At 36.4% G+C, this 13,644-nt stretch overlaps 2 protein-coding genes across 6 annotated transcripts; one reads left to right on the forward strand and one right to left on the reverse strand.

The window, feature by feature from the left end:
• The first annotated feature begins 551 nt into the window (after positions 1–551).
• On the forward strand, positions 552–3,132 carry LOC114315402 (bZIP transcription factor 53). Of its 5 annotated transcripts, none has more exons than XR_014350150.1 (4): positions 552–668; positions 806–1,702; positions 2,473–2,645; positions 3,088–3,132. XR_014350150.1 is itself a non-coding variant. In XM_082904299.1 (2 exons), exon 1 carries the CDS (start codon positions 1,235–1,237, stop codon positions 1,670–1,672), a length of 438 nt encoding a protein of 145 aa, XP_082760425.1. In that variant the 5' UTR covers positions 1,097–1,234; the 3' UTR covers positions 1,673–1,702; positions 2,502–2,616. The 5 variants fall into 5 exon arrangements, 1 of the variants encoding a protein (XP_082760425.1); XR_014350149.1 differs by having other exon boundaries at positions 2,502–2,645; XR_014350148.1 differs by lacking the exon at positions 3,088–3,132 and having other exon boundaries at positions 2,473–3,004.
• Positions 3,133–3,448: 316 nt separating this feature from the next.
• On the reverse strand, positions 3,449–3,838 carry LOC114315401 (calvin cycle protein CP12-1, chloroplastic). The gene has a single exon (XM_028262003.2). The coding sequence runs from the start codon at positions 3,836–3,838 to the stop codon at positions 3,449–3,451; it is 390 nt and encodes a 129-aa protein (XP_028117804.1).
• Positions 3,839–13,644: the final 9,806 nt, after the last annotated feature.

Genomic DNA, 13,644 nt, shown 5'->3' on the forward strand with positions numbered 1-13,644 from the left:
ATATATCAAAAAATTGGTCATAATTAAAAAATAAAATAGCATAACTAAGGATGCATATGATAAAAGATATATATTGTAGAATGTTCTTTTATTCTATATACGATTTTGGTTTGCTCAAAAAAAAAAAAAAAAGGATCACAATAATAATATTTATGGATTATTTGAGATGATCATTGTGTGACGTTTTACAAACAGATATATAAAAAAGTAGAGAGGTGATATAATCTAAATAAATACATTTATTTAAGAGATGCCAAACAAGATTTATTACTCTCTTCATCTCAAAATACTAGTCACTTTTGAAAAATTTAATTATTTTTTGATAATATAATTATTACACTTTAAAAATATTAATTTTTTAAAATTAACTTTAATTTTTTAAGAATATCAATTAATACAATTATGTTTTTATGTATATTAATGTTAATAAATTTAAAAATAAAAAAATTATGCTATTTTAAATTTTAATTTTTAAAAATAAATTAATATTTTGAGATAATAAAAAATAAAATAAAGAATTAATATTTTAGAAGGTATTAAACTTACCATATATAGTTTGATAGCAAACATATGAATGTAGTACAGCGTTACTTATAATTGCGGGAAAACCCTGTTAATTACTCCATTCAAGCATTGTGGTTTCCATCATCTCTTTTTGTTTTTATCCGGTCAGTCCTCTGGCTCTTGTTTCCTTTCTTTTTATTTGCTGATTTGTTTTATCTTCTCTTTGTAAAAAATATTAAACTTTATAGGTTGCTGCTGATCGATTGCTTATTTTGCTTTCTCTGTGTGTATTTTTTTGCAGAGAATCTGGAAATAGCGTTTCCGATTCAGATACATACAGGGTTTGTATCATCAACTGATTTGATATCGACTCGATTTTTATTTTTATTGTGAGTTTGTGGCTCAAAAAAATTGTTTCAATGATGGCATATTGCTAATGAATTACGCAATTCTCATGCGTCGGATTCGAATCCTTCATTCATTCTCGGTTGTGTTCCTTTACTGGTTCTACGTGATTTCATGAATTAGTCATCTCATTCCATTATTTATTTATTAATTTATTTTGTTTTAAGTCCTCAGTTTTCTTACTCAACTCTCAAAACCCTAATCTTCACAATCAATTGTAAATACCCAATTTTTCACTTATCTGGAGGGAAAGTTTAAAATCGATTAAAATTACAAACAGTTTAAGCAAAATCATTTGGTGATTCCGGGAAAATATTGGGAAAAAATGGCTTCCACGAAGCAGCCGGTGAGTCCAGGATCTGATGAGGACCTACGGTATGCTGGAGTTGATGAAAGGAAAAGGAAGAGAATGATATCCAACAGGGAATCGGCTAGGAGGTCCCGGATGAAGAAGCAGCAGCATTTGGATGGTCTGATCAGCCAAGTGACCCAGTTGCAAAATGGGAACAAGCTTATTGAACAGAAGGTCAATAAGGTTGATAACATGTACATCAAGCTTGTGTCTCAGAACAGTGTCCTGAGGGCTCAACTTGTCGAATTGACTGATCGGCTATGCTCTTTGAACTCGGTGCTTCGGGTTGCAGAGGAGGTTAGCGGATTTGCCATTGACATTCCTGAAATTCCAGATACTTTGCTGGAACCATGGCAACTCCCTTGTTCAGTACAGACAGTTGCAGCGTCCGCAAACATGTTTCAGTGCTGAATACTTTCATCAACATTAAGTTAAGGCAAAGTGAGTCTATGTATGCTGGTTTTCGTGGTTTTGAAGTTAGTTTCATTATTTTTTAATTTGCAAGACATTAATACGTGTCTGCTTTAACTGTTAAGTTTTTTTTGTTTTAGTGTCTAAAATAGGGGATTATACTTAGATCAGACTTTCTATGTCCTTTTGGGGTTCTTTTGAATGTCTAAAAATTGGTTATTTTATATACTTACATGGTATGTGGTAGTTGATTTATGTATTGTGGTTGCTAGTAATGCGCAAGTGTAGGCATTTTTTTTGTGGGAGTATGGTATATATAAATTTGGATCCTTCCCGTGACTGGTAGGAACTAGGAAGTAGAGAAATTCAGTTCAATTTTTCAGAGCCGTTGACGTTCTACGCTGAAGCGTAGATGTCTAATTCCCACAAAATGGTGAAGAGTCCAAGATATATTGGTATACATGAAGTTAACTTGATTTGTTTGTTGAGTATGGTTACTTTGAATGGGTGGCATTGCTAACCCAAGTAAGGTGTGTGATTCTTCATGTCAAATTAAATTTGCTTGCCATTTGTTTTAAGATGCTTGAGTGATGTGAGCTTGGATGTTTATCAAATTAAATTACACCTAATTTTACGTCTCAAGCAAGTAGAAACGACTATCGGCTACAAGAACTTTTGTCGTTACTATGAATGTGAGCTAGAATGTTTGGTTGCAGAAAATATCTGAATTTGGCGGGGTACCACTTGTGATATTTTCTGGAAATAACATACAACTTTGTACTTCTTTGACTTGCATCCAGTTCGAAGTAATGATGGCTGTTGCATCCAGGTCTCCCATAACCTCCTCCACTACTCCTCTGATGGAGCAGGAAGAAAAACATTAATGAAAAAAGAAAAAAGATCCCCAAAAAAAAAGACAACGGCGACGACTAACATGCTACCCAGAGAATTTGGTTGAGATGCGGTTGCCCAGGTAAGTTGCTAAGGAAGTTCCTCATGTTCTTAAAATAAACATGCACATATGTATTATAGTTACAAGGAGGTTCATCACACATGCACTTCATCTTTTTAGCTTCTCCAGCTATCAACTGAGAACAAATTCAGTTCCAAACTACAATCTGTCCCCACGATGACACAAAATATTCTTCATGGGCGCTGGGTTATCTGGGTTAATAGGAACTTTTAAGAGAATTGAATGAATACCGAAACTCACCTTGAAAAATATTACATGGAACACTGGCAGTGAAAACTACTAAGATTGAATTGTATCATTAAAAATCTGTTGCTGGATTCCTAGTATTTTGTTTTTCGTAAATTTACTGCTTTATGATTTGTGGTTTGTTTGGTTATTTGTTGTGGACATGACTAGGCTTTAGCTTTTGATCTGCTTTAGTTTGATTCTTGTTATTTTGTAGCTCTGGTTGTAAGGTTGAATGGTCTGGAGTTGGTTGCTTCTTGTATGGGTTGTCTGGGTATGCTCTTGTGGTATGTACTAATTTCCCATTATTTTATATATGACTTCTAATCAACTGGAAGAAAAGAAAGAAAAGAAAAGAAAACCACTAGTCTATAAACCAATCCAGTGGTTGTAAATTTTGTATTTGTCCATACTAAAAGCAGAATAAACATAAGATTGAATTATAACAACTAGGTATCAACCAATGTACCATTCAGTGCAGTATACATGGTAATTACTCACAATTAAAATCAACATGAAGACTGAAGTTCAGTAATAAGAAATGCGAGAGAGCATGGCATCAGCATCAATTATCATCATCAATTATCGTAAGTGCGGCACTCATCGGTCTCCGGGTTATCCTTACAGAAAGTTTCCAGTGGGTCGGTCTCCTTCTTCTTGCCCCTTGCATGGCTAGCCGCTGCACTCAGCTCCTCCACCTCATCCCACGCTGCCACGCACTCTCCACTCACCGGGTCATCGGAGCAGGCCGCCTCTGCACCCTTGATGCTCTCAGCCACCTTCTCTGACAGCCCTTCTGGTGCTGCGGCCACGGGTCGGACATACATCCAGCCCATGCCAAATTGGTTGGACCTCTTCCAGGGATGGTTCAGCCAGGGAGACTTGATGGTCAGGGCCTTTGGTGGGTCTGAGGCCTTGGCCAAGACTCTTGGGGTTGAGAGGATCACACCAGCAATTGTTGTTGCCATGGTTAATAACTGTTTGCAGTTGGAAGTAGTGGTGCTATTGTTGTGATGTGAGGAGAGTATGATGATATAATTGAGGGCTGTGATGCTTTGTGAACACACCCTTCTTATCAGGTGACTGCCAACCATAAGCTTCCACATATACACTGTCTTGGTGATATTGTAGTATCAAAATATCACTAGTTGTTTGTTTCAAAGTTCCTCCTTTAGAATGACCAATACGCCCTTACATTTTTGGGAAAATTAGGCTGAGATGCTTTGTTTCGTGGTGCTTACATCACATGGTGCACCCGTTTGTCACCGTCTTAAAAATCAGCTCACAAAGTTAAATAAAGGCACAAGCATTTGACAACTTTCTTGAATTTTTAACTTTTAAACTAACAAAATGATTGTCTTATCTCTACTAACATAATTTATTAGTGTTCTATTTTACTATTCCAATACAAACTTCTATTTACTTGGTTGGGCCAACAAAAATTCCAAAATTGATTTTTATAGGTTGATGAAGTATGAGATTTGATTGGCAAGCAATTGTGCTCATCACATGAAAACACGTCAGGAGAAATACGAATACAAGTATGAATAATAAAATAGAGGACGGGCAAAGGGGTGTATTGGTAATTTTAGGTCAATAAATATCAGTGAGTTTCATTCAGGCTTGTGTCGTATGAGTACCAATGGGTTATTTTCACGAATCATGATGAGAATAGAATCTTTTGATAATTTTTTTTTCTGAAGTCTTTTCATACAAAAAAATAATAATAATAATAAAATATAAAATATAAAACTTAAAGACTTTAACAACTCATCCCATGAAGAAAATATCCATCATCATGACTAGGGGTGTACGTGGTATGGTTCAGATACTTCGAGAGTAAAATTATAAACTAAAGAGTGGATTAGCGGATTGACAAATTGCGATTTGAACGATTTTGGACAGATTGGCGGATTAAACAAAATTTTAACCAATTATCAAGTATTTGCATAATATGTAACATTAATTTGCATAATATTTTTTTATATATATATTTAACACAAACTAATTTTACATAATATTTTTTATATATATAACTACTAATTTATAATAAATTTTACATCTTAAATTTCTTTCATTCATTTTTATTCTGATATTTCATTATATGTTAAAAAAATATATATGTATTAATTATAGTGGAGCAGAACGGTTTTAAAATTTAAACAGCGATTAACAGATAAAATGGTACAGATTGATGCGAATCAGTATAATTTTAACAAATTAAGTGATATTTTACACCATCCTGATCATTACCATGACTTCAATTTCTAGCCAAATAGCTTCTGGGTATGTGAAACGTTTTCTTGTTCCATCCATTATCAACCAAAAGTGTACCTATCAGGAAGTCTCCCAATTCAACTCGTTCAAGTCTCATACTCTGGAGTTGGGAATGTGTTGCACGGTCTAAATGATTTTACCCTTGGGCCAGGTCCTTTCATCACTATGAATATTTCTAGGCTGGTCCTTTTACCACTACGAATATTTTTTTAGAGTAATACTAAATATTTAAAAAAATATATTAAATCTTTTACTAAATATTTACATGAGACTTGCACCATATAAGATTTTTAGATTCACATCTATGTATTTATTATATAAAATTTTTAATAATTTTTTTAAAATCTCTAACATTTGTGTATTTTTCAATTTACAATAGATTATTTTCTTTAAACTTCTCTTGTAATTTTTTTTGTCTAACATAGCTAAACGGCATACCTTATAAAAAATTTAAAAAAAAAATTAATAAATATAAAGAACAATGGTTGAAAGCCAGAATTAAAAATTATTCTCACGGTCTGTTGGCATGGGTCTCAATGAAAATGATGCAGACCATTAATTAGTGGTTGCATTAGGGATGTGGTAGTAGGTCTTACCTACTGTCACATGTGTTTTGCATCTTAGTTTTTGTTTTTTTTTTTTATTTTTTACTTATCATAGTATTAGTGATGGTATTAGTGATAAAAATTTAGTAATCTGTAGCATTGTTGGGGTCTCAATTGGTGGAATGTGCTTTTTTTTTTTTTTTTTTTTTTTTTTTATGTGCAGAATTACTTTACCAACTTTAAGGTGGTAAGTGGTCACTCATGATTTTATACGTCTGTGGTACGGTCTCTAATTTCAATAATAGAAATATGAGTTTCAATCCTTCGTGGGACTTTGAGAGTGATCATCTTTCCATTTCTTCTCTATAATACTAGGTTTTAAACAAGCAATTGAATAATTAAAAAATAATAATTAAATTATATTGACTTCTATTTTAATAAAGTTAAAAAAACAAAAAGGAAGCTTTTTTTATAAATCCTTTTTCTAAGAGGTTTATTTCATCCAATCCATATTCTTTTTGACTATTCCATTAGGTCCTATTTGAGGTAAGAAGACCAAAATACCCTTTTCATCTACTTATATTCCATTTAGTCCATATTATTTTCTTATGTTTCGATAAGTCCAATGGGTGACATAATTACCAAAATACCCCTAATGTGAATGTTCACATCGTCAATGTGAATGTTCACACCGTCAATGTGAATGTTCCTATTTGAGGTAAGAAGACCAAAATACTCTTTTCATCTACTTATGTTCCATTTAGTCCACATTATTTTCTTATGTTTCAATAAGTCCTATGGGTGACATAATTACCAAAATACCCCTAATGTGAATGTTCACATCCTATGGGTGATATAATTACCAAAATACACCTAATGTGAATGTTCACATCGTCAATGTGAATGTTCACACTGTTAATATAAATGTTCACACCGTCAATGTGAATATTCTTATTTGAGGTAAGAAAACCAAAATACCCTTTTTATCTACTTATGTTCCATTTAGTCCACATTATTTTCTTATGTTTCAATAAGTCCTATGGGTGACATAATTACCAAAATACCCCTAATGTGAATGTTCGCATCGTCAATGTGAATGTTCACACTGTCAATGTAAATGTTCACACCGTCAATGTGAATGTTCCTATTTGAGGTAAGAAAACCAAAATACCATTTTCATCTACTTATGTTCCATTTAGTCCACATTATTTTCTTATGTTTCAATAAGTCCTATGGGTGACATAATTACCAAAATACCCCTAATGTGAGTGTTCACATCCTATGGGTGACATAATTACCAAAATACCCCTAATGTAAATGTTCACATCGTCAATGTAAATGTTCATATCATCAATGTGTAGGGGCTCGACCCAGCCCGGGCCAGGGCCAACCCATGTAAAGCCTCGTGGGTACTTGCCAAAATTTGGGCCGAGCCGGACTGGCCCACAGGCCAAAAAAATTAGGCCTAGGCCCTAGCCCTGGCACAAAAGTATTCAGGCTTTGGGTGCTATCGAGCCAAGGGGCTTGGGCCTAGACTTGGGCTTGGGTCGGGTTTAGGTGAGCCTCGCAATTTTTTTTAATTATTTTTAATTTTTTCTCCCAAAATTTTTATTATTTTCCAAAAAAAAGACACCGGGCCTTTGGCAGGCAGGACCTCGGGCCGAGCCTTAAATGGGCCTTATGCGGGCCGAGCTTCAAAGTGATGGCCCAAGTCCTAGCCTAAGTTCTCGGGCTGGGTTCGAGCCCGGGCCCAAACGAGCTTGCCCCAGACCGCAGAAGGGCTTCGGGTGGCTCACAGGCCGCGGGAGGGCTTCGGGTGGCTCACGGGCCGCGAACCAATTTTACACTCCTATCAATGTTAATATTCACATTGTCAACAAGTCGAACCTACTCCGGGTCACGGGCCAATTTTACACTCCTATCAATGTTAATGTTAACATGTCAATGTGAATATTCACATTGTAAATGGGCTAGGCCCGCGGGCGGGTTTCAAGTCGCCTACGGGCCGCGGGTCAATTTTACGCTTCTATCAATGTGAATGTTAATATGTTAATATGAATATTCACATTATCAACGGACCGGGCCGGGCCCGCCCCGGGCAGCCTACGGGCCGCGAGCGAGTTTCCGGCCGCCCACGGGCCACGGGCCAATTTTACACTTCTATCAATGTGAATGTTAGCATGTTAATGTGAATATTCACATTGTCAACGGACCGGGCCCGCGCCCAGCCCTGGGGGGAGCTTCGAACTGCCCACGGGCCACGGGCCAATTTTACATTCTTACCAATGTGAATGTTAAAATATGAATATTTACAGCCCACCCCGTCCCGGGCAACGGGCGGGCTTTGGGCCAGCCACAGGCCGCGAGCCAATTTTACACTCCTATCAATGTGAATGTTAACATGTCAATGTGAATATTCACATTGTAAAAGGGCCGGGCCCGCGAGCATGTTTTGGGCCGCCCACGGGCCACGGGTCAATTTTACATTCCTATCAATGTGAATGTTAACATGTCAATGTAAATATTCACATTGTAAACGGGTCGGGCTGGGCCGGGCCCGCGAGCGGGTTTCGGGCCGCCGACGGGCCACGGGTCAATTTTACACTCCTATCAACGTGAATATTAATATGTTAATATGAATATTCACATTGTCAACGGGCCGGGCTGGGCCGGGCCCGCTCCGGGCAGCCCACGGGCCACGGACGGGTTTCGGGCCGTCCACGAGCCGCGGGCCAATTTTACACTTCTATCGATGTGAATGTTAACATGTCAATGTGAATATTTACATTCTCAACGGACCGGGCCCGCCCCGGCTAGGGGGCGAGCTTCGGACCGCCCATAGGCTAGGGGCCAATTTTATATTCTTACCAATGTGAATGTTAAAATATGAATATTTACAGCTCGCCCCACCCCGGGCACGGGTGGGCTTCAGGCCACCCACAGGCCGCGGGCCAATTTTACATTTCCTATCAATGTGAATGTTAACATGTCAATGTGAATATTCACATTGTAAACGGGCCGGCCGGGCCCGCGGGCGGGTTTCGGGCCGTCTACGAGCCGCAGGTCAATTTTACACTTCTATCAACGTGAATGTTAATATGTTAATGTGAATATTCACATTGTCAACGGGCCGAGCCCGCCCCGGGCAGCCCACGAGCCACGGGCGGGTTTCTGGCCGCCCACAGGCCGCGAGTCAATTTTACACCTCTATCGATGTGAATGTGAACATGTCAATGTGAATATTCACATTGTCAACGGACCGGGCCCACCCCGGCCCGGGGGCGATCTTTGGACCGCCCACGGGTCAATTTTACATTCTTACCAATGTGAATGTTAAAATATGAATATTTATATCATAAAATTGCTAACCGTTCAAAAAATATTTGTAAGGGTATCAAAATTAAATATAAGGGCATAAGAGTCTAAAAAAAGAGTGTAAATCAAGAAAAATGACTTTATAGAATAAAACTATACATACATGGGACTAAATGGGTTAATAAATTTCTTCATGGACTTTTTGGGTTAAAACACTTCTAAATGAGATTTATCAATAAAAATCCCAAACAAAAATTATGAAAATACAAAAATGCATAAAGTAAAAATATAGATTATGGCTTAACAGCTTATAAACTTGTTTGGTGCAGCTGTGGGATTATAGATTTAATTAGTAGAGTAATGTTTGGTTGAATAAGTTGTAAAATAGCTTTTTACTGTGTAATGTCTTTTTTGCCCTATAAGATATAAAATTTGTGATTTCATTTGTCACGCCCCAAACTCGCCCCCTAAAAGTTTGGGCATGACCTATTCGGAACCGGACACTTAACCTGATATACATAACATATGGGGCTCGAACGGAAGCATTCAACAATATAAATTAACATACAAAAAAGAACTATATCCATTGAGCGACCACTATCATGCCAGGATCACAAACAAAACATAAGGCAGATAAACAGACAGTGACGTGCCTCTGAGAATTTAGCTATGTACATATACATATACATAAGCAGACCCAGCCCTCAAGATTGAGTGTAACAAAAACATTAAAAGGTAAAAGGATTATATACACTTCAACCTTAGACAGACAATCAGGGTACAAAACCAAAAGCTTAATAACACTCCATAAAATGGGTTGCCTTCATTTAAGTGTCTGGACACTCTGAGGTTGACAAAAGAGGAACGGATGCCATGGGTTAAGACTGACCTCTAGGTGGAGTGCCTACACAAACAGACATAACATAAAATGAGCAAAGCTCTGTGAATAACAATATGTAAACAATTAAACAATTAACTTGAATTACAATGTACATATATAAGAGTAGAGGACATATAGTTAACTTTACCCTGTAATTATTTTCAGAATGGCCTTAGGCCTAAACTTAAATAGAATGGCTTTAAGCTCTTGAACAGAGTGGCATTAAGCCCTTAAACAGAATGGCAATCAGCCCTTAAACATATCGGCATTAAGCCATTTTCATGCATGTATGAACTCAAGAGGTGGCTCGCACGGATTCTAGAGGTGACTCGCATGGCAGCACTTAGTTTCCGTGCAGCACTTTGTTTCATACTAACAGATCATACATAAATGGCCATAAGCCCAGATGTCACAGATTGGCCATAGGCCTCACATATGTCACAGAACGACCATAAGCCTCATAATCTTCACAAAAACGGCCATAGGCCTCAGTTCACATATGTATGGACTTAAGAGGTGGCTTGTACGGATTCTAGAGGTGGCTCGCATTGCAGCATTTAGTTCCATACAGCACTTTGTTCCATACCAGAAATCATTAGGTCTTAAAGACCGGACCATCCATATCATGTCAGAGCATAGCATAACTGGAACAGATAAACAGAACAAATTCATACATATTCTTAATTATGCTTAAATCATAAACAGAAATCAGAGTTCATACTTGATTATACTTGGTACTTCCAATAGCGCTAACAAATCAATATAGGGCATACTTGTTAGTTTCATAACGGAACCTCCGATACCGGGAACTTATAACATACTTGAACCACGATATTATTACCTCCGGGTAAGGGCCATAAGACCACGGTATTATTACCCTCGGGTAAGGGCCTTGTGCTAAGGATGCCATGAATACTTATATATATATATATATATATGGACAATCATTCATTAATTCAAAACGTAAATATCAGAAAATAGAACATTTCTTGCCATATCATGTCATTGCAGTACGCTTAACAAAGACAGAACAATTTACATTCTAACGTGGGTTACATAATGATGTTAAACCTTTGCATTCATGTCGTAGATTCTAAATGACCTCGGGTCCATACGTAACACAACAAAATAATCTTGGATTCATACAGATACCATTGTTCAAGGATGAACATAAGTTCCATTTATTCTTTAAGAAGTAACGTAGTATGTTGATAAATAATAGAGGGTTAATATTTGTTATTGACAAAACAAAAGGATTCCAAAGTCATACTGATGTGCGCAAATCTTTCAATGTTCATATAAGTTCACATTGATTTCCAATCGTCATAAATGTTTGTGTAACACTTACGAAGAACAGAGTGTTAGTGACAATAATTATCAACAGTAAATAAAATATACATTTCTGTACTGCTACTCACAGTGCTTTAACGGAGTGCTTGCCCCTCCCGGGTTATGACCTACACATATGCACAACTTATTAATTAGTTCTTTTTCTTTCTTGATACATTTCCTGCTTCATTTTACTTCAAACGAATTTATAGGCATTGTAGGGACATCAAATATAGATTTCAAAAATACCAGAGGGTTAAGCACACAAAACGGAGTGAACAAAATTTTACAGCATGGGCCGCACGTGCGGCTGTGAGCCCCACACGTGCGGTAAGGCTTCTCGCACGTGTGGCAGTAATCCCCGCACGTGCGGCGATTCTGGGCAGTGCAGTTTGAAATTTCCAAACAAAACCTCATTTTTGGTAAGCTTGTATAAGGCTCACAATAGGTCCTTTAATTGATGAAGTATGGTTCAAAAACATGTACATAGACATTACAACATATATCAATTTCAATATAACTTGGATCTTAGATCTTTAAAACTTATAAACATAACCCAATTCCCTTAAACATACAAACAAGACATAGGTATAAACATGCAAGTTCAACCTGAAAATCCAAGAAATAATTTACCATGCCTCTTTATTACTCAATTTACCTTCAAAACAACTAAATATCAAGAATACTTCTCAAGAGGACAATATTCACACACTTGATGGAAATAACAACTCCATAAAAATAAGAGAAATTTAAAAAGTGTTTAAAGAGAAGGTGATTCATGCCTACCTTGTCTCAAATCTTTATAATTTCTCTCAATTCCTACTCTTCTCCCTTGAAAAACTTCTTCCCCCTTAGTTCTTCCTCTCAAACTCCTCTCTTTTCTCTCTCTCAGGATATTTTCTTGTATACAACTCTAAGTCAAATATTTAAAAAGGCACCTTTACATATATACATAATAAAAAAAAGTTGACTAAGATAAACTCAATCAGTTTAATCATCCCAAATCAAATTTTTATAAAAATACTTATTAGTACTTAAAAATGCTGCTGACTCAAATGTAAAATCAATTTCAAATTATCAAGTCTCTAAGGCTCTTAATTTCTGCTCCAAACACTGTACTTGTGACAGATATTTTTCTTATTAAACAGATATGCATCCGTAATCATAGGATTCACTTAATTAAATTTAATTTCACAGTAAGCATTTAAATGCTCAGAATAAGGAACTGACAATATACCAGAAACAGATACGAGGGTCGGGTTATTACATCATTTATAATACATTTTTTTTTCTTTTTCTTTTATTTTTTTTCTCCTTATTTTTTTTCTTTTTTTTTTTCTTCTTCTTGTCTTTCTTTGTTAATTTTGTTTAATTTATTAATTCATTAAAATTAATACTATATATTCATTTTAATTATTTATATATGTATTTCTTTTCTTTATGATTATTATTAAGGGAGATTTACCAATAAATTCTAAATGTTAAACTTATGAACCAATTGGTCCCAATTTTTTTCTAATAAACCATTTAGTTCTTGGATATTTTGAGGAACCTTAATGCCCTCATTTAGATGTTATTAGATGCATGCTCTTTATGAGGGTGTGCCATGTACCACACACAATATGTCACGTGACACACACAATGGGTGCCACACATCAACAAAGTACACCAAGGTTCTTTATGAGGGTGTGTCACGTGACACACAATATGTCATGTGACAAGCACAGTGGATGTCACATATCAACAAAGTACACGCGACACACACAATGGGTGTCACATATCAACAAAGTACACGTGACACACACAATGGGTGTCACACATCAACAAAGTACACTAAGGCTCTTTATGCTTTTTGCCTTGGAGTGTCACGTGACACACACAATGGGTGTCACACATCAACAAAGTACACTAAGGCTCTTTATATTTTTTGTCTTGGAGTGTCATGTGACACACACAATATGTCACGTGACACACACAATGGGTGTCACACATCAACAAAGTACACGAAGGCTCTTTATACTTTTTACCTTGGAGTGTCACGTGACACACACAATGGGTGTCATACATCAACAAAAAACACTAAGGGTCTTTATGTTTTTTGCCTTTGAATGATGTATGTCACGTGACACACACAATGGGTGCCACACATCAACATAGTACACTAAGGCTCTTTATGCTTTTTGCCTTGGAATGATGTATGCCACGCGACACACACACAGAAGGGTATAATTGACCACTCAATGTTACTAAACAAAGGAAATAGGATCAACTGGTAAGATGTTTCCCCACTAATAGGACTAATCAGAACAATAGAAATAACCTTAGGACCAATCGGTAAAACTGTTTGTGAGATAGGATTTATTGGTAAATATCCTAATTATTAATTGTGATTTTTGTTCATCAATTAGTATAAAATTATTTCATTAAT

The sequence above is a fragment of the Camellia sinensis genome, chromosome 14, assembly GCF_055761805.1.
Source record: "Camellia sinensis isolate YWXY chromosome 14, ASM5576180v1, whole genome shotgun sequence".
NCBI lineage: Eukaryota > Viridiplantae > Streptophyta > Magnoliopsida > Ericales > Theaceae > Camellia > Camellia sinensis.

Bases quoted from the DNA above. Each gene is read 5' to 3' on its own strand.
- LOC114315402 (XM_082904299.1), top strand. From the start codon at position 1,235: ATGGCTTCCACGAAGCAGCCGGTGAGTCCAGGATCTGATGAGGACCTA.
- LOC114315401 (XM_028262003.2), bottom strand. From the start codon at position 3,838: ATGGCAACAACAATTGCTGGTGTGATCCTCTCAACCCCAAGAGTCTTG.